The 21,521-nt window shown below is 41.0% G+C and overlaps 1 protein-coding gene and 1 long non-coding RNA gene across 3 annotated transcripts in view; both read right to left on the bottom strand.

Moving 5' to 3' along the window:
• Ddx50 (DExD-box helicase 50) overlaps positions 1-17,637 on the bottom strand; it is a 35,665-nt gene extending 18,028 nt beyond the window's left edge. Inside the window, exons 1-7 of one of the 2 annotated variants that reach the window (XM_048338908.1) lie at positions 17,428-17,637; positions 12,938-13,234; positions 11,937-12,012; positions 11,460-11,638; positions 9,479-9,596; positions 9,182-9,367; positions 8,597-8,742 (exon numbers count right to left, since the gene is read on the bottom strand). In XM_048338908.1, the coding sequence (XP_048194865.1) occupies positions 8,597-8,742; positions 9,182-9,367; positions 9,479-9,596; positions 11,460-11,638; positions 11,937-12,012; positions 12,938-13,234; positions 17,428-17,514 (1,089 nt within the window). In that variant the 5' untranslated portion in view covers positions 17,515-17,637. The remainder of the gene's footprint in view (positions 1-8,596; positions 8,743-9,181; positions 9,368-9,478; positions 9,597-11,459; positions 11,639-11,936; positions 12,013-12,937; positions 13,235-17,427) is intronic. The other variant, XM_048338907.1, reaches the window with a different exon arrangement.
• LOC125346402 lies at positions 32-5,384 on the bottom strand. Its single transcript, XR_007209926.1, has 3 exons — positions 5,159-5,384; positions 4,434-4,439; positions 32-42 (listed from the first exon to the last, which is right to left on the bottom strand). It is a non-coding gene; the product is annotated as an uncharacterized LOC125346402 (long non-coding RNA).
• Positions 17,638-21,521: the final 3,884 nt, after the last annotated feature.

Below are 21,521 nucleotides of genomic sequence, written 5' to 3'. Positions count from 1 at the left end.
GCTTGAACTTAGGGTCTGAGCACTGTCCCTGGCTTCTTTTTGCTCAAGGCTAGCACTCTGCCACTTGAGACACAGCGCCACCTCTGGCCTTTTTCTATATATGTGGTGCTGAGGAATTGAACCCAGGGTTTCATGTATACAATGCAAGCACTCTCGCCACTAGGTCATATTCCCAGCCCCCAGTTAAACATTTTTGTCCAAATATTTACACAAAATAAATTTCTGGTGGAAAAAAAATCAGAAGTGAATGAGGAAACATACTGCAACTACTAAAGGACATAATGAAAAACTTCCTAGCATGACAGAAATAAATGTTAAAATATTTGGGTTACTTACATTTGTGAATTTGTCAAACCTGAACAACTATTCTTCATTGCACATAAATCTTTTTTTTTAATTGCAGGCATTTATTCCAGTAACAGAAAGCTAACATGCCATATTAACACATTTAAACAAATTGCATATAAATCTTCTATAATAAAACAGATCATGGGGCTCAAGCAATAGAGCACCTGTCTAGCATTCCTGAGGCTCTGACCTGAAACCCTTGTACTGCCATTAAATAAATGTTTTAATTTAAATTAAAAATAAAAAAATTAAATTAAATTAAAAATTAAAAATTAAATATCAGTTACATATATATTAAGTCAACAATTAACTACATAAATTGCTTATATGTGTACAACAAGCACAAAAACTAGGTAAATAATGATTTTTTTTTTTTTTTGGCCAGTCCTGGGCCTTGGACTCAGGGCCTGAGCACTGTCCCTGGCTTCTTCCTGCTCAAGGCTAGCACTCTGCCACTTGAGCCACAGCGCCGCTTCTGGCCGTTTTCTGTATATGTGGTGCTGGGGAATCGAACCTAGGGCCTCGTGTATCCGAGGCAGGCACTCTCGCCACTAGGCTATATCCCCAGCCCCAGTTACATATATATTAAGTCAACAATTAACTACATAAATTGCTTATATGTGTACAACAAGCACAAAAACTAGGTAAATAATGATTTTTAAAATAGTAAAAAGCTAGTTTGGTCAGGCAGATATATTAAATATGTGCAGAGATGTATCTTCAGATAAAAAGTTTATTTTGGGGGGCTGGGAATATGGCCTAGTGGCAAGAGTGCTTGTCTCGTATATGAAGCCCTGGGTTCGATTCCCCAGCACCACATATATAGAAAATGGCCAGAAGTGGCACTGTGGCTCAAGTGGCAGAGTGCTATCCTTGAGCAAGGGACAGTGCTCAGGCCCTGAGTTCAAGCCCCAGGACTGGCAAAAAAAAAAAAAAAAGTTTTATTTTTGAAAACCTGTAAATATTCTATAGACAAAGCTCAAAAACACGCTAAGGGAAAGAAGCCATGCACAAAATTTCATGTATAATTAATTTTTTCTTCTTTTTTGTGCCAGCACTGGGGTTGAACTCAGGGCCTAGGCTCTCAGTTTATTTTGCTCAAGGCTAAACCACAACTCTACAACTGGGTTTTTCACAGTTAATGGGAATTAAGTTATACAGAAGCCAGATGCCAGTGGCTCATGCCTGTAATTCTAGCTACTGTGAAGGCTGAGATCTGAGAATGGTGGTTCAAAGCTAGCAAAGGCAGGAAAGTCCATGAGACTCTCATCTCCAATTAATGGGGGGAGGGGGGTCGGGGAGAGGAGAGCCAAAAGTATGGCTCAAGTAGAAAAGTGCTAACCTTGAGCACAAAAACTCAAGGACAGCACCCAGGCTCAGAGTTCAAACTCCAGGACAGGCACAAAGAGAGTGTCACTGGGGCTGAGGATATGGCCTAGTGGCAAGAGTGCTTCCCTTGTATACATGAGGCCCTGGGTTCGATTCCCCAGCACCACATATACAGAAAACGCCCAGAAGTGGCGCTGTGGCTCAAGTGGCAGAGTGCTAGCCTTGAGCAAGAAGAAGCCAGGGACAGTGCTCAGGCCCTGAGTCCAAGGCCCAGGACTAGCAAAAAAAAAAGAGTGTCACTGATTTTTCCTGCCTGAGCTGTCTTTGAAGTGAGTAGCTAGGGTTATACGTACAAGCCATGGGTGCCCAGCTTTACATAATTACATTTATATGAAATAACCAGAAAAGATATATCCATAAGGACAGAGGAAAACAGAGGAAGAAATAAAGAAAAACTGACAAATGGTTATTGGAATCTTTTTTAGTGATCAAAAAGTTTGGGACTGGGCTGGGAATATGGCCTAGTGGTAGAGTGCTCGCCTCGTATACATGAAGCCCTGGGTTCGATTCCTCAGCACCACATATATAGAAAAAGCCAAAAGTGGCTCTGTGGCTCAAGTGGTAGAGGCTAGCCTTGAGCAAAAAGAAGCCAGGGATAGTGCTCAGGCCTGAGTCCAAGCCCCAGGACTGGCAAAAAAATAAAAATACAAAAAAAAAAAAGTCTGGGACTAAATAAAACTGGTTAAATATCACAAATGTGCTAGATAATACTGAACTGTGCTTTTAAATTTTTATAGTTTTAGTTATATTGCAAGTTAATATGTTCCAGTTAAAGATATACATTCTCCTTATACTTATGGTGAAGCACAGTGACTTCTGAATATTTAACAGAATCAAAAAAGAGGGGCTGGGAGTGCAGTGATAAGGCACAAGCTTAAGATGTTCCAGGCACTGGGTTCAATCTCTAGCACTTAAAAACAATTAAGTCAAATAAGACAGACATATAGATAGACATATATGTGATAAAGGAAAATAATAAAACATTTACCTGGGCATGATGAAACACACTTGTAATCCCATCACTAGGGACTAAGACAGGAAGGTTACAAACTACACATCAACACCATTCAATAAAATAAGCAGGGCACCAATAGCTCACATCTAGCTACTCAGGAAATGAAATCAAGACTGCAGTTAGAAACCACCCTAGGCACAAGTTCACAAGACTATCATCTCAACCAATAGCTGGACTCAGTCAAACATGCTATGTACAAGGCTGAGATTAGAAAGACTGTGGTTCTAGGCTAGCATGGGGGGTGGGGGGAGGAATTCAAAAGACCCAATCTCAATAGAAAAAACAGTGCAGCACAGGATGCATGCCAATCATGTTAAATACAGCAAGAAACACCAATAGACTGAGTAGGTCTAGGCTAGCTGCAGGTAAAAGATGAGTCCTTAGGGGCTGGGAATGTGGCCTAGTGGCAGAGTGCTTGCCTAGCATGCTTCATGAAGCCTTGGGCTCAATTCCTTAGTACCACATAAATAGGAAAAGCTGGAAGGGGCACTGTGGCTCAAGTAGTAGAGTGCTAGCCTTGAGCAAAAAGCTCAGGAACAGTGCTCAGGCCAAGTTCAAGTCCCAGGACTGGCAAAGAAAAACAAAAAACAAAACAGGGCTGGGAATATGGCCTAGTGGCAAGAACACTCGTCTCATATACATGAAGCCCTGGATTCGATTCCTCAGCACCACATATATACAAAGGCCAGAAGTGGCTCTGTGGCTCAAGAGGCAGAGTGCTACCCTTGAGCAAAAAGAAGCCAGGGACAGTGCTCAGTCCTGAGTCCAAGCCCCAGGACTAGCAAAAGAAAAAAAACAGGTGAATCCTTAGCTCAAAAACAACCAAAGCAGGGCTGGGAATGTGGCTTATCAGAAGAGTGCTTGCCTAGCATGCATGAAGCCCTGGCTTCCATTCCTCAGCACTACATAACAAAAGGCCAGAAGTGGTGCTGTGGCTCAAGTGGTAGAGGGCTAGTAGCCTTAAGCAAAAAGAAGCTAGGGACAGTGCTCAGGCCCTGAGTTCAAGCCCCAGGACTGGCAATTTAAAAAAAAAAAAAAAAAAGCAAAAAGGGTTTGGAGGCATCCCTCAAGCATTGGGACCTGGATTTGAGACTGTAGTACTACCAAAACAAAGTATCAGTATATTTCAGATGCTAGACATATGGATGTTCACTGCAAAATCATGTTAAAATTCTAGCTACTCAAGTAGATGATAGCTAAAGGGCTGGTCTACAGCCAGCATGACATAAGTCTACAGACACCAAAAAGCTGGGCTGGAGCTATGGCTCAAGTGACAGAATATCAGCTAAATAACCAAGCCAAGCAGTGATGTCCTGAGTTCAAACCTCAGTATGTACCACAAAAAAAAAAAAAAAAATTCACCCTGGCAGTGTGCCTGGAAAGCTTCACAATATGATGCTGGAAAAAAGTTTATATTTCATATTTTTAAATGGCATACTGACATATTACATTTCGATAAAATTGTTTTTAAAATAAATGTGATGTATTACTTATAGACTACCTGCAAAAGCAAACTAAAAATCATTTGTGCCACCTCTGACAGTCATGCTGCTTCTCCATCTCAAAAACAAAAACAAAAAATCTAGGTGCTGGTGATTCATACCTACAATCATAGCTAAGGAGGCTGAGATCTAAGGATGATCTAGGTTCAAAGTCAGACGAGCATGAAAGTCTGCGAGACACTTTTCTCCAATTAATCACCAAAAAACCAGAAGTAGAGCTGTGGCTTAAAGTAGTAGAGTGTACCCAGGCCCTGAGTTCAAGCTCCAGGACCAACAACAACAGAAAAAGGATCTGAATCTGATCAAACTTTACAACGTAAACATCAACTCACAGAAAAAATGAAGACAAGGAACATGTTATAGGGCTGGGAATACAGCCTAGTAGCAAGAGTACTTGCCTCGTATACATGAAGCCCTGGGTTCGATTCCCCAGCACCACATATATAGAAAACGGCTAGAAGTGGAGCTATGGCTCAAGTGGCAGAGTGCTAGCCTTGAGCAAAAAGAAGCCAGAGAGTCAGTGCTCAGGCCCTGAGTCCAAGCTCCAGGACTGGCCAAAAAAAAAAAAAAAAGGAACATGTTATATAATGTTACAGATGTAATGTAAATAAACAAAATTAAGACTGTAGAAATCTCCTAAGACCAATGTTTTTCCCAACAAAAAGGAAAAATGAAAAAAAGAGACAGAAACCTGTACATTACAAAAAGACTCAAGACCCATATCAGCAAGTAACAATGAAAATATATTTGAAACTATTTTAAAATTGAGGAAAAGGTACATCAATATGAACTTGAAAAGTATGAAAAAAATTACTGTAGAGTTAGGGATGTCGCTCAGTGAGTACATGTTTGCACAGTTGAGAGGCTCTAGGTTTGATATCAACACCAAAACAAAACAAAAGACTATTTTTAAAGAGGCCCTATTTATCCTTTAGAAATATATACAATTATGTGGAAGTGATGGTACACACCCATGATCTCATATAACAGAGGCAGGAGGATAGAGTATAAGGCTAGCTCAAGCACGAGTTGCAGTAGCAGGAAGATCCTTGTTTTCTTTTCCTTTTTGTGTGTGCTGATACTGGGGCTTGAACTCTGAACTAGAATGATGACCCTGAGCTCTTTTACTCAAGGCTAGAGCTCTACAACTAGGGCCATAGCTCTACTTCTACCTTTTTGGAGGTAAGAATCTCATGGACTTTCCTACCTGGGCTGACTTCAAACTGCAATGCTCAGAACTCAGCCTTCTGAGTAGCTAGGATTACAGGTGTGAGCGAGCCACCTGCGCCCAGCAAGATCCTTGTTAAGTAAAATAAAAAGTAAAACTAAATGGGCTAGGAGAGCTTAAGTGGTAGAGTGCTTTCCTAGCATTTGTAAGGTTCTAATACTGAATTTAAATTTGAAAAAAAAAAAAAAAGGAAATAAGTGCTGATGTGTAATTCTAGGTATTCAAGAGGCTAAGTCTGGGGACTATAGTAGAAAACTAGCCTGGGTAGGAAAGTCCATGAAGCTCTTATCTCTAATTAACTCCCCAAAAGCCAGAAATCGAGCTGTGGCTCAAGTGGTAGAGCACTAAGCTTGAGCAAAAAGGCTGTCAGATGCCAGTGGTTCACACCTGCAATCCTAGCTACTCAGGACGCTGAGATCTGAGGGTCACGGTTTGAAATCAGCAGGGGCAGGAACGTCCCTCTCATCTCCAATTAACCACCAGAAAACTAAAAGCAGAGCTGTGGCTCAAAATGGCAGAGCACTAGCCTTAATAGAACAGCTCCCAGGCCCATAGTTCAAGCCCCAAGACCATCACCACCACCAACAAAACAAAAAAGCTAGGCTGGGAATATGGCCTAGCAGTAAGAGTGCTTGCTTGCCTCATATGCATGAAGCCCTGGGTTGGATTCCTCAGCACCACATATATAGAAAAAGCCAGAAGTGGCACTGTGACTCAAGTGGTAGAGTGCTAGCCTTGAGCAAAAGAAGCCAGGGACAGTGCTCAGGCCATGAGTTCAAGCTCCAAGACTGGCAAAAAACAACCCAAAAAAAACCAAAAAAGCTAAAGGACAGTGCCCAGGCACTGAGTTCAAGCCCCAAGACCAACACCAAAAAGAGATGAATAAATGAGGTAGAGGGAGAGAAGGAAAAAGTGAAAGGTTAAAAGGAAAGGAGAAAGGCAGGCAGGAAATTACCTAAGTGCAAAATGCTTCAAATGGAGGGGCAAAGGATATGTCCCAAGTATAAAAAATAGCATTGATTCCTTATGTATTATTTTTTTTGTACATGCTTGCAATGTCTTTAATAAATGGGGGTTTTTTTTTGTTGTTTTTTGCCAGTCCTGGGGCTTGGACTCAGGGCCTGAGCACTGTCCCTGGCTTCTTTTTGCTCAAGGCTAGTACTCTACCACTTGAGCCACAGGCCACTTCTGGCTTTTTCTGTTTATGAGGTGCTGAAGAATAGAACCCAGGGCTTCATGCATGCAAAGCAAGCACTCTACCGCTAAGCCATGTTCCCTTAACTGTTGTATCTAACAACCTTCTTTTTTTTCTTGCTGCTGATGCTGGGACTTGAAGTCAGGGTCTCAAGCTCTTGCTTAGCTTTTTCACTCAAGGTTTATGCATAACTCTACCATCTGAACCACTGCCCTAGTTCGGGCTTTTTACTAGTTAATTAGAGATCAGTCTCAAATTTTTCTGCTCACACTGGCTTCAAACCTCAATCCTTAGATTTCAGCCCCTGAACAGTTAGTATTACAGACATGAGCTACCAGTGCAGGACTATTCTTATATTCTTATTTTAAAACCATTAGAAAATATTCAAAGCTTCCTGTGACAATTAGACACTGTAACTACCCTGTCCCCTTGCTCTGTTTCACATTATTATTTGATATTTATCTTTCTTTGGACCTATTTTCTCCATTGATATATACCTGAAGAACCTGTTTAGCATAAAATGTATATTTTTGGCTTGTTGCAGTGCTAAGAAATATTTTTTTAATTTATTTTTTGTGCCAGTCCTGGAACTTAAACTCAAGGGACTGGGTGCTGTCCCTGAGCATTTTTTTTTTAACTCAAGAATAGTTTTCTACTACTTTAGCCACAGCTCCACCTTCAGCTTTTTAAAAAAAGTTTATTAGAGATAATAGTCTCATGAACTATTCTGCCTGGGCTAGCTTCAAACAGTGATCCTCAGATCTCAACCTCCTGGGAAGCTAGGACTACTAGCTCGAGACACCAGCACCCAGCCACTCTGACTTTTTTGATGGCTAACTATGGCTTAACTAGAGATAAAAAGTCTCATGGATTTCCTGCCAGACTAGCTTCAAAGAACTATACTCAGATCTCAGTAGCTAGAATTATAGGCACATAAACTTTTTTTTTTGCCAGTCCTGGGGTATGGACTCAGGGCATGAGCACCGTCCCTGGCTTCTTTTTGCTCAAGGCTAGCTCTCTACCACTTGAGCCACAGCACCACTTCCGCCTTTTTCTGTTTATGTGGTGCTGAGGAATAGAACCCAGGGCTTCATGCATGCTAGGCAAGCACTCTACCACTAAGCCACATTCCCAGCCCCGGCATATAAACTTTTTAAAACTGTGATTCCATACAAATCATCCTATAATTACTTTGGTTTTTTTCATAGTACTAGGAATCAAACTCATGTGATTTGGTTTTTGTCACTTATTCAAACTCATTCTTTTAACCACTGCATTGTAGATATTGTGTATTTTATAGATACAATACTATTATTCATTTGGCCTAACTTTTCCTATATAAAATATACATCTATTAAATGCAAAAGGTGACGTGATATATACACCTGACAGTCATAAACACTATAAATATTACCTTTAATTTGGCTTTTTTTAAAACATACTCTTGGTTTCATTTCATGGAGTCAGATTATCACCCCTGTTCCTTAATGGCTTCTTCTTCTGACTTCTATATTTGGAAACACATCCATTTCCTGAAATCCATTAACTATTTGACTATTTTTTAAAAATAGTTCAAGGTATGTTTTGGTACAGGCTGTAACATGAGGATCTGTTTCTTCAGCTAAGCTTTAACAAATTATTTCAGCACTATTTTTCTGTACATTCTAAATAATCTGTCTAAGGCTGCTTGCAGGTCCTTATCTTAGGACTTGTCTGTTCACATACTATTTTTTTCTATTATTCTATTCTGCTCCTCAATTTTATACTATAGAAATATATATGTATCTTTCTGATTAAGGGGGAAAAAAAGAGCTTAAGTCTGATTAGGTATCCAGAACTCGAGTTTAACTTCAAAAATGTCAAAAATAAATAAAATACCAACTAAAAACTAGTATCTATCATGCTGGGGAGCTACTTACTTCAACAGTAGTTGCAGCCTTTTGAGTCATTTTTCCAACAAGGTCAACCTGTTCATATCTGGATTTCATGTATTTTTTTGCAACTTTATATACCCACTGTGGGCAAGTTGCAGAAAAAAGTAAAGTCTGAGGATTGTCTTCAGAATCTTAAATAAACAAAAAAAATGCAAATTTTTTTTAATATCCCATGATATAATCAGCTCTTAAAAATCACCCCCAGCTTCAAAGAAATAATGAAAAATTCCAAACGTGGGGTCAATTTTTAACAAATAGACTTCATTGCAACTACTAAAACGTTCATGTTTCAGAACTAGGGCAATATGGAGACAAATGAACTCTGAAGAAAAATGAGAATTGAAGGATGCACACACAAAAAAAAAATCAGCAAAACAAGTTAGTAAATCTCATAATTATAAAAGATACACAGAAGAAAGCATAGAAAGCTAAACAAAGTACGCAGCTGTACTTTCTTTTTTAGGGAAAGAATAACTAGTTTTGTTAGAATACCAGGGAACAATGTAATTAAAAAAAAAGCTTTTAAGAAAAACAATAAATGCTAATGTGCTTATTGCAATTAGAATATACCAGTTTTGTAGGATTCGTGGATAATATCTTCAACTTGTTCAGCAAAACCTAAATCTAACATTTGATCCACTTCATCTAGCACAACATGGCGCAGTTTAGAAAGATCCAAACGGCCGCTTTGCAGATGATCTTTGATACGGCCAGGGGTTCCAACCAAGATGTCAATACCGTTTCGAATATGATTAACTATGAGAGGAGAGAAATGCCAGGAATATGTAAAAAGTCAAATACACACTTTTACCTTATTTAGATTTAAATAAGAAACACATCTTTACACTATCATATATATTTACTTACTTTGGCTTTGATACGATGTTCCGCCATAAAAACACGCCACACTAAGTTTTCTAGTTATATCTTTGAAATCTTTGGCTACCTGGTTTGCCAGTTCCCTTGTTGGAGCCAAAACAAGTACCTAAGAGATTTTAAAAACAAAAGATACTTTTCTAAAGACTTATGTAAAGTCAACCTAAGAGGATTTTTTTCATTAAGGTACTTACAGAGTACAGGGCTGGGGGTGCAGCTCAGTGTTAAATACCTAAGGCACTGGGATCAATCCCCAGCACTGCAAAAACAAAACAACAGCAACAACAACAAAAATAGCCATAACAAGAATAGCTTATATTTATTATATCCTATTTCTGTCAGACCTCATCCAAAATCAGTTTCTCAATGAAACTCCCAGATCTCTTTATAAATCCTCCCCAAACTTTATTGTTTCTCCTTCTTATCCCACCCAAAATATTTACTTATTTGCTGATTGTCTAGCTCACCACAGTGGTTGAGATCGACAATATAAAGGCATGTACAAAGCAGGCCACTATATTCCCTGCACTTCAGACAGGATCTATACAGAACAAATACTTAAAAGTATTTAAGTGAACCAAAAAAATTCCACTCTGTGCTCAACGCTTATACTCTACATGAAGTATTAAATTTGATTATCTCAGAAACAGTGTAAGATGGCATTAGCCCAGTTTTATAGATAAGTAACTTGAGTCTTAGAGAATTTACAAGTTGTGCCCAAGATTAAATAGCTAGAAGTGGTAGAGAGCTGGAATCTCCAGTAACATTTTTTCAATATAAAAGCTTTTTAAAATACTTTTGGAAGTATTTCCTATTTCTATTACTTTCCTAATTCCACCCAAAAAACCGAAATATCCAAAATAGTTGTCCTGAAGGCCAACACAGCCAGTGTCATATAGGATAGCTGATTTAGTCTTTAAACTGTGATATCATTTAATTTTCAAAAAACAAACATACCTGTTCAAATTATGATGCAGTAATTTTTCTTCATCACTTTTTACAAACCTTGAAGTGCACATAGGTTCTAAAAAAGTCAAATTTTAGGCTAAAATACTACTACTATCCTTTGTTAGCTGACTTTACTATTTATAAGACGTATCTCCACTATATGAATACTACAGAAGCTAGCAATATCCTTTTAACTATATTCTTCATAAAAAGTTAACCAGTGAAAAAAGCTATGCTGCATATTTACCAAATAAGTGAACAGCTCTTTAGAAAATGCATTGTTTAAAACTAAAGGTCAAGATCAAGCACAGTGGTTCATGCCTGTAATCCTAGCTACTTGGGAGGCTGAATTCAAGACGATCCAGGTTCCAGGACATTATGAATAAAAAGTTCCCAAAATAACCCCTAAACCAAAAAAGCTGGTCATGTAGCAGGTGCCTGTCATTCCAGTTACACAGGTAGTAAATAGGGGTAAATAGAAGGATCACAATCCAGGCCAGCTCAGGCAAAAATAAAGACCTAATTTAAAAAATAACTAGTAAGTAAAAACACTGGCGGCATGACTCATATAGTAGAGCACCTGCATAGCAAGTTCAGGGCTGAGGACAACATCAGCACCTTAAAAAAAAAAAAAAAAGGCAAACTAAATCTAAGTGTAAATGCTGCTAAAATCAGGTACAGTGACTTAAAAATACAGTTAAAGACATTTTCATAACCATATATAATACATCCATATGCAATAACTATTACATTTAGCTTTTCTTTTGAAATGTCCTTATGTGAAATAAACAAATTTTTGTTTCATCACCCAACTTTTTACTTTAGCCACAGATCTAGCTTTTCTCTCTTGGTAGTACTTAAATTAAGGACTAGTGTATTGTAGTATATTCTTTCAGGGCATGAACATGTGTGAGACCCTGGGCTCTATCCCCAGCACCAAAAAAGAAAAAAAAAAGTGTAGTATACTCTCTGTCCTTTTCCAATACAGTAATGTTTATAGCTTTTACTCTCTTAGAACCGTTACCTTTGGTGAGCGGCTTTTTTTAATTGTTTCTTGATTTCTTTGGAGCCTTTCAATCAAGGGTATGGCAAAAGAGAATGTCTTTCCTGTTCCTGTCCGTGCTTGAGCAATTAAATCTTTTCCTTCATATACAGGAGCAAAGGTTTTAACTTGTATAGGAAAGAGATATGTTACCCCTCGACCTGTAAAATGAGATTTCATTAAAATACTTCTTTAGACTAGCATTAGGAAAAAATATATTCATTTGAAAATGACAATCTTTCTTCCTCCATACCTGCCTGAAGATTTACTACCTCATGACATTTACAGTTATTCCTACCACAATCACAAATCATTAAAAAAAAAATGGTCTTAACTTTAAATTAATTAAAGAGTTATTTCTTTATCTTTCATATTTTGGTCAAAAAAGGCAGAAGAGTTTTATAAAAAAAAAAAAACACAACAGACTTCCAATTGTATACCCATTAAAATTCACAGTACCTTTCAGAAGCTTTATAGTCTCTTCAGAAATAGAAAAGTTAGAGAAGGCACCTTCTTTCTGTTCACGTGTTAGGGACTGGCAAAATGAAATAAAAATTTATGTAGTATATTCTACTTTCAATTTTATTCATTTACTATTTCTTATTTTACTAAACTAGCTAAGTAATCAACTTTAGTTACTACTTACAAAAAAAAAATGTATACTGGTGGCTCAGACCTATAATCCTAGCTACTCAGGAGGCTGAGATCTAGAGGATTGTAGTATGAAGCCAGCAGAGGCAAGAAAGTCTGCCTTTTATCTCCAAATAAACAATGAAAAGCCAGGAAGTGGCTCAACTAAAAGAGTGATAGTCTTGAACAAAAAGAAGCCAGGGATAGTGCTCAGGCCCTGAGTTCAAGCCTCAGGACCAGCCCCCCAAAAAAGATAAGGGATAAGCAGGGAGCCAGTGGCTCATACCTATAATCCTAGGTACTCAGGAGGCTGAGATCTGAGGATCACAGTTCAAAGTCAGCCCAGGCAGAAAAGTCCCCATGAGACTCCTATCTCCAATTAACTATTCAAAAACTGGAGTGGAGACTCAAAAACTCAAAGTGGTAGAGGGCTAGCCTTGAGCAAAAGGAGCTCAGGGACAGTGCCCAAGCCCAGAGTTCAAGCCCCAGGACTTGAAAAAAAAAAAAAAAGAGAGAGAGAAAGAGAGACAAAGAGAGGGAGGGCGACAGAGAGGGAGAGAGGGAGAGAGGGGGAGAGAGAGAGAGAGAAGGGAAGGAGGGAGGATCACAAATGTACAGGTACATTTCAGAGTTTCAGGCTATTTCTACACCAAGAGAAATTATGATGAAAAAAATAGTCAAAAGAAAAAGGCTCAGATTTCAGTTGTGCCAACACTCTAGTCCAACTGAATATTGAACACTAAGCAGGAAATGCTAGGGAATCAATTCTAGTTATCCTAAAACATCAAATCAGCCTATATGTCAAATATAATATAAAAAAGCATCCATACCTCCTCTAGTTTATTTTCACTTGCTTTATGAGCAGAACTTTCTAAAGAAGACACTCGCTTTGATTTTTTTTCATATTCATCAATATCTCCATTTTGTAGATCTTTTCTTCTTGACTTATGGGAGGTAGAGAATTCATCTGAAAGTCTATTGCATCCTTCTTCAGTGTCTCCATTTAGCTTCTCTTTCATTTTGGATTTTTTGGGCTTGGGAGCATCCAGGTCATCTGTAACACCATTTTCTCTTGTTTCTGTTTTCTCATCAGATTCATAATGGTGCCTTGATTTCCTTCTATCACTCTGTGGACAAAGAAACAATGACAAGAGGGTCACAGGTCTGTTCTTAAGACCTCAGAAGTCAGAGCATAGGCTGGGAATATGGCCTAGTGGCAAGAGCGCTTGCCTGGTATACTTGAAGCCCTGGGTTCGATTCCTCAGCACCACATATATGGGAAACAGCCAGAAGGGGCGCTGTGGCTCAAGTGGCAGAGTGCTAGCCTTGAGCAAAAGGAAGCCAGGGACAGTGCTCAGGCCCTGAGTCCAAGCACCAGGACAAAAAAAAAAAAAAAAAAAGAAGTCAGAGCATGACTCTCCAACCCGTTAAGCTCAATCTACAGTTATGTTGAAAACCTATCTGGTAGAAACCCAGATTACTAATGCTAAGTTTTATTTCTTATCTGTTACTATCTTTGTCATTTTATTTCTTACATTCTGCAGACTCAGGCTCCTGTCTACCTCTAATCCCATCACAGGACTTTTAGGGGAAAATATCTCCTCAGGAAAAGAATGAAACTACAAAATTATAAATTAAAAACAAAAATATCTCACATCTCAAAGAGAAAAAATATGTATTTATTTATTGAGTACCTACTCAGTATTGTACAATGCATTTTCAGCTTATCTTGTTTAAATTTCCTTAACAACCCTATAAGAGAAATAAAGGTCCATAATCCCTTATCCAAAATTCTAATATCCACAAAGTTTTGAAAACTGAGTCTTTTTGTGACTTATTTGCAGACAAAACCTTACCTGATCTGAACTGATTTGATAGCAAAATTTAACCCCAAATAACGTGAAGTTATTTGTAATTTCTATTTTTCCACTTAGTATGACTTCTTATATATTGAGGTGTTTAACTGTAGGCTGCGGGTCCAAAATCCTAATTAGATGTTGTCATCCTTCTACAAATCCCCAGAATTTTGAATTCGAACACATTCAACTCCAAGAATTTTGTATAAATGATAGTAAACTTATATTATTTTTGCTGTATTACAGATGGGCAAACAGAATTCCTCAGAGGTTAAGCACTTGCCAGAGATACATAACCCTGTGGGATTTCTTGTGGGTTGAGTGCTAGAAATTGAATCTACCCCTACCTGACTTGAAAGCCTGTACTCTTCTCACACCATGCTTTCTCTCTTAACTTTGATAGTTAACAGTTCAAAGAGAAAGAAATCTAGCTGGGCCCTAGTTGCTCATGCCTCTAATCCTAGCTACTCAGGAAGCTGAGATCTGACGATCAAAGTTTTAAGCCAGCCCGGGCAAACCATGGACACTCATCTCTAATTAACCAGCAAAAAAGCCCGAAGTGGAGATGTGGTTCAAGGGAAAGCACACCATCCTTGAGTGAAAAAGCTAAGGGAGAAGCCTTGAATTCAAGCCCCAGCACTGGCAACAAAGGGGAAAAAAAAAAAAGATTACCATGTAATTCAAATAAAACTTTTTTGGTCTGCCGTGAGGCTTGAACTCAGGATCTGTGCACTGTCCCTGAGCTCTTTCACTCAATTGTAGTGCTCTACCACTTTGAGCTACAGCTCCACTTCCAGTTTTCTGGAGATAGGAGTCTCAGAGATTTTCCTGCCTGAGCTGGCTTTGTGCCTCAGAATCTAGTCTCCTGAGCTAGGAGGATTACAGGCATGGGCTACCAAGCACTGGCAAAACTTGTTCTTTTTCCATGGTAAGGCAGAAACATTGAAAATCTTCTAAATTTGTATTTTTAGTCAACATAACCCTAAAAAGGCATATTCTGCAAGTTCAACTTTAAATATCAAACTGGTGACTTTTTTATTTACTAACTACAAGAAATGATTTGAATTTAGCACTGCAGAACTGTTTGGCCAAATGTGGAAAGTAAATTAGATAGTAGCAATTACTGATAGTAAAACTTATCAGCACCAAAATTTTCACCAGTACAATAAATATTTTTAGAGGACTTCAGTATTTAATTTTTCCATTCATAAAATAGTGGTGAAAACTAAGTAACATAATACATGGGGAAATGCTCTACAGTTACATTTCATCTTTAGTTAACTGGACTACACTTCCCCAAACCAGTAACTTCTGTAGAAAACCAAGATTATTTATAGAGTTAGCACTGGGGTTTGAATTGTTCCTGGGTTCAGCACTTCTGAGAGAAAATGGAGCAAGTGAAAGTGAGACCTCTAAATTTAAGCCCAGCAACATCACAAAGTGATGAAATACATTATTCCACATCAGACCCATGGTACTTGAGATTCTGCATCTCCAAGGTTTTCATTACACTCTACATGCCCTACTTATCCTTTATGTCTATCATATTTGAATAGTTCCTCTCTTCTGTGAATGTTCCTTACATTTCTACTTGTATGTACCAGTTCCATGACTTTGATGCACACTCCCGCACTCTCTCACCTTTATTCTAAGGACACCTACTTTGGTTACACATCTCAACATAATCAAACCAAAATTCTCTTCAAAAACTATGTCAACACCAGACTTAGCCTGATGGTCTATTTCTATTAATTGGTATTCCAATCCATTTCAAGTCTATTTTTCATGAAGAGCAATCAACAAGTATTTCTGGAGAATTTATAATAGGAAAGCTACTAAGTTACAAGAAAAAAGTGAAACCTAAGGGTAGATGAAGTTGGGGATCATTTTTCTTAAGAACCTTTGGGAGCTGGATGCTGGTGGCTAATGTCTGTAAATCCTAGCTACTCTGGAGGCTGAGATCTGAGGATCGAGGTTCAAAGCCAGCCCAGGCAGAAAAGCCCATGAGACTCTCATCTCCAATTTACCACCAGAAAGCCAGAAGTGGTGCTGTGGCTTAAGTGCTAGCTTTGAGCAAAAGGAGCTCAGGGACAGTACTCAAGCCCTGAGTTCAAGCCCAACAATTTACCAAAACAAAACCCAAAAAGAATCTTTGGGAAATATGTAGGAAAGATACACAAAGGAAAAATAAATAAAACTTTACAAGGAAGCAAATAATGACAACTACATGATAAAGACAATATTGGGGTCTGGAAAGTAGCTCAGGAGCAAACCGCTTGCCTCGTAAATGCAATGTCCTAGATTTGATCCCCAGTACCAAAAACAAAACAAAACAAAAACTCTGCCAGGTGTCAGTGACTCTTGCCTGTAATCCTAGGTACTCAGGAGAGCAAGATCTGGAGACTAAGATCTGGAGGATCAACGTTCAAAACCATCCTATGCAGAAAAATCCAGCACTGCCTGCAAAATAACCAGTACAAAAAGAAAAGGCCTGGCACCAGTAGCCCACACCTATAATACTAGCTAGGAGGTTGAGATCTGGGGATGGCAGTTCAAAGTCAACCTGAGGGGGAAAGTGCATGAGATTCTTATGTCCAATTAACAAACACCAAAAATGCTAGACTGGAGGCATGGCTCAAGTGGCAGACCATATGTTGTGAGGAGGGCCAAGTTCAAGTCCCTGTACTGGCACACATACCCAAAACAAAACAAAACAACCTATGTGCGCATGTTTCAGCACTTCATCCTGTTTTCTTCGGTTTCTCCCTTTCCTTCCAGTCTCCTACTCCTCCTACAGGATTCTAGAGGGCAGAGACGATTTTATATACCTAAATCAACAGTATGGCACAAATTAGGCTCATTCAATACTTGTGGACTGAAAATACTGTCAGTACGGGCTATTAATAATACAGCCCACATTATCTCCATCACAGCCAACTCCTGGCAACGCTGGCTGTGACACTATTCCTTGAGCCTGCATCAAGGACTTACCAAGGTTTGCAAGCCTAAGATCGTTTCCCTCAAGATTCTTACACATTGGACAAGGTGACTGAGAAGCAACACACACTCAAAGCAATCATTTTTCCTAATTATCTGATAAGACGGCCCGGGAAAACCAAATGACAGGTCTCGCTGCTAAAGTAAGGCAAGGCAATAAAGACCAGATTCCGCGGAGGTGGGAGCCTTCTCAGCCACCTCTTGGGGGAGCCGGGCGCCAACGCGAAGGGCTGAAGAGCGCCACGGGACGCTAGGCCCAAAGCCCAGAACCCTGTTTCCCCCGGTCAGGACTGTGGCTACGGGAATAATACCGAGCGACCTCCCGGGAGAGGGGGGGGGGGAGGCCGAGTGTGGCTTGAGAGGAAACCAGCGGATGCTCCCGCCGAGTCCTGACAGGCCTTAATGAGTTCCCCTCCCTGCCCAAGTCCGCGCAGCCCGAAAGGAGGCGCGGCCCATCACCAGCGCACCTTTTGCCTCTCCTTCTTCAAGCTCTCGGACTCTTCCAGGGGTGCTTCCAGCTCCATAATGTCCCCCCACAAGAGTTTCCCAGGCATTACGGGGTGCCACCTGACTCCCACCCGGCGCCGTGGGCACAACCACCCACCGGCGGCGACAGCGTGAAAGGAAGCGAGGGTAGGGTGGCCGCCCAGCTAGGGTCGTGCGTCACTTCCGGGAAACGCGCTGTAGGGCGGGAGAAAATAATCACGATACTTTCGGTTTACGCTCTGCCTCGCGTCGCAACCTCCCACCAATGAAAGTAAGAGGACGCCAATGCCCCGCCCTTATTCTGAAGTGATTGGCTTCTAGAATAAAACCGTGGCCAATCGCCATAAAGGACGCGCGCACTTGATTAGAATGAAGGATTCGGTTTCTCTCCCTTCTTTCCTCCTCTTACCCCGCCCCCCCTTCACCCCTCGGTAGTTTTTTTCAGCATTCGGGGGAACGCTCTGAGGTTTCCCAGCATGCACCGCGGAGGCTGAAAAGCCACTAGTCCCTCCACTAGCGCGCCCCCGGTGGAGGGGAGGGAGGGAGCTGGCGTCTGGCACGTGGGTACTGAGGTGGGTGGGAGTGCCACGCGCTGCCTCGCCATTCGCGGCCGGAAGCTGCAGCCTTCGTCCCGCCCACTTGTGAGGGGAAGGGGATGGAGGCGTTAACGTTCAACGGCTGTGCGCGTGGCGGACGGCCCGGAGTTGAGGCTCGGTGGGGTCCGAGCGAGTCTGGCGGGCCTGGGGCGGGCTTATGGTGGCGGCGCGGAGCGGCTGCAGGCGATAAATCGCGTTGGGGATTTAGGCACGGAGTTAGGCCTTAGTTCGTTGAGTGAGATTCTTCTCGTTTGACATCCGTGGAACCCAGGAGACTCTGCTTGTCTGAAGTCACACAGTGGGTTAGAGCCGCCGTCAGGACGGGAGAATTGAGCCCCTGGATTTATCTCCGCGTCGCCGGCCTGAGCCTTTTAACTTTCCCCTGAGCTTCTGGAGGAAGATGCTCCCCTGAAACAACGGCTAGGAAAAACCCAGGGTCACGACAGCAAGAGCCTCCAGTCTTTGGCAGATTGTGTGATGGCAATAAGTACCTTTTTTTCCCCCTGCACACATCTAGGCTCCAGGTGAGGCACTGCTGGACCTCATGATAGGGATGCACTTGTCACTGAACCTCACGAATCCGAGCCGCATAAAGGATAACTTGCTTAGCTTTTTCCTTTTCTTAGCATTTACGTCTGCAGTGATAGCTACTTGGACTTTCTTCTAAGAAGCACTTAACTCCTCAGAAATATCTTCCAGCTACGCTACTCCTGAGTGAAGAACAAGTACAGTGCCAGCCTCTCCTCACTCCCAGACTTAGCAAAATTACAGTCTACTGTGAATACTGACTGGCGAAAACCACATTACATGAAACATGCGATTGCTTCAGGCTTTCTGCATAACTGTAGATTGACTTGAAGTCAGGGCCGGTATGCTTGAGTGTAACTCCCGTACTCTGAATACAAGGAGTGTTCAGATAATGATTGTATTTTTTAAAAAAAATCTCCCTAGATTATGAGAGTAGTGCTTCTCTACATTTCTGCTGTTCTAAAACCTTTGACCTCAACTCCAAACCCATCCTAAGTCTAGCATGTTGTTGCCCTACAAGAAGATAGGATGCTGTGCATAGAAACACAGGATAAGTGTGGCTAAGAATGCCACACGTAAGATTGGGATAAAAGAAACGGATGCTTTCTTTGGTTAAAAGTGGATGGAGTGAATTTTTTGCTCCTCAGGCCTCTCTTTGGTATCTATCTACTGCTTGTATGCCAAAGCAAATATCAAGTCTGAAAGTTCTGTCCTGTTCACAAGTGATATGTGTCTCCTGAATGTTTCCTTTCTGAGCCTTTGGCCTTGGTGCTAGGTGGAAAGGTGCGCGAGGAACTTGCCCAAGGAGTGGCTTACTTGGAAAATACTTGGCGTTATACTATGTTCTCAGTAGAAAACTTGCTCAGTTACTAGAAAATATGAGAACAGATATTTTAAAACAAAAACTGGGCTGGGGATATGGCCTAGTGGCAAGAGTGCTTGCCTCATATACATGAGGCCCTGGGTTCAATTCCCCAGCACCACATGTACAGAAAATGGCCAGAAATGGCGCTGTGCCTCAAGCGGCAGAGTGCTAGCCTTGAGCAAAAAGAAGCCAGGGACAGTGCTCAGACCCTGAGTCCAAGCCCCAGGACTGGCCAAAACAAAAACAAAAACTGATGAGATTTGGGACCAAGGGGAAGACATACCATGGATGAATAAAAAATAATTCAAGGAGGGGGCTGGGGATATAGCCTAGTGGCAAGAGCGCTTTCCTCGTATACTTGAAGCCCTGGGTTCAATTCCCCAGCACCACATATACAGAAAATGGCCAGAAGTGGCGCTGTGACTCAAGTGGCAGTGTGCTAGCCTTGAGCAAAAAGAAGCCAGGGACAGTGCTCAGGCCCTGAGTCCAAGGCCCAGGACTGGCAAAAAATAATAATAATTCAAGGAGTTGGAAATGTGGCTTAGCAGTAGAATGCTTGCCTTGCATGCATGAAGCCCTGGGTTCAATTCCTCAGCACAATATACACAGAAAAAGCCAGAAGTGTCACTGTGGTTCAAGAGGTTAGAATGATAGCCTTGAGCAAAAAGAAGCCAGGGACAGGGCTCAGGCCCTAAGTCCCAAGCCCTAGGACTGGCGCAAATAATTCAAAATGTCCTGAACTCGGAGCTGGGAATATGGCCTAGTGGCAAGAGTGTTTGCCTCGTATACATGAAGCCCAGGGTTTGATTCCTCAGCACCATATAGAGAGAGAAAAAGCCAGATGTGGCACTGTGGCTCAAGTGGCAGAGTGCTAGCCTTGAGCAAAAAGAAGCCAGGGACAGTGCTCAGACCCTGAGTCCAAGCCCCAGGACTGGCAAAAACAAAAACAAAAACATGAGATTTGGGACCAAGGGGAAGACATACCATGGATGAATAAAAAATAATTCAAGAAGTTGGAAATGTGGCTTAGCAGTAGAATGCTTGCCTTGCATGCATGAAGCCCTGGGTTCAATTCCTCAGCACCATATAAACAGAAAAAGCCAGAAGTGTCACTGTGGTTCAAGAGGTTAGAATGATAGCCTTGAGCAAAAAGAAGCCAGGGACAGGGCTCAGGCCCTAAGTCCCAAGCCCTAGGACTGGCGCAAATAATTCAAAATGTCCTGAACTCGGAGCTGGGAATATGACCTAGTGGCAAGAGTGCTTGCCTCATATACATGAAGCCCTACGTTCGATTCCTCAGCACCACATATATAGAAAAGGCCAGAAATGGAGCTGTGGCCAAGTTGGCAGAGTTCTAGCCTTGAGCAATGGCTCAAGTTGGCAGAGTACTAGCCTTGAGCAAAAAAAAAAAAGCCAGGAACAGTGCTCAGGCCATGAGTTTAAGCCCCAGGACTGGCCAAAATATATATATATATATATATATTCTGAACTGAAGTTCAGGTCATTCTCCTACTGAGCTTCCTGAGCATTTCCATGCATGCACCATAGTGCCAAGCTCCAAATTATTAGAACATTTTTATTTTCTGGCTATGTTCACAGAGCCACTGATATTTCTTTGGCCTTATTTACCCATGAAGGTGAGCTTAAGGATCATGGTTTGAAGCCAGCCCAGATAGGAAAGTCTGTGAGATTCTTATCTCCAATTAACACACACACACACACACACACACACACACACACACACACACACGCCAAAAGTGGAGCCATGGCTCAGCTGGTAGAGCACTAGCCTTGAGAAAAAAATTCTGAGACACTTCTCAGGCCCTAAGGACTTCAAGCCCCAGGACCAGCACCAAAAAAAAAAAGTGCTTTGTGCACTAGTCTCTTCTAAGTTTCTATAAAGAGTTTCCTTGTCTTGGTCCTTACCTTTTAGGATATAAAAACAAGATGAGCTTTCCAAATTGGCCTGTCTGGTTATTTTCAAAACCACAGGACTAGGTTTTCATTTTTTTCCATAGAAAGTAAAAAGAGCCATTTTATATTGCATTTTGCATCTGCATGTCAAACTTTTGTGATAACCAATTTT

Source organism: Perognathus longimembris, chromosome 2 (assembly GCF_023159225.1).
Source record: "Perognathus longimembris pacificus isolate PPM17 chromosome 2, ASM2315922v1, whole genome shotgun sequence".
Classification (NCBI taxonomy): domain Eukaryota; kingdom Metazoa; phylum Chordata; class Mammalia; order Rodentia; family Heteromyidae; genus Perognathus; species Perognathus longimembris.
The sequence above is the reverse complement of the archived record's forward strand: the minus strand, read 5'-3'. Positions and strand labels throughout refer to the sequence as shown.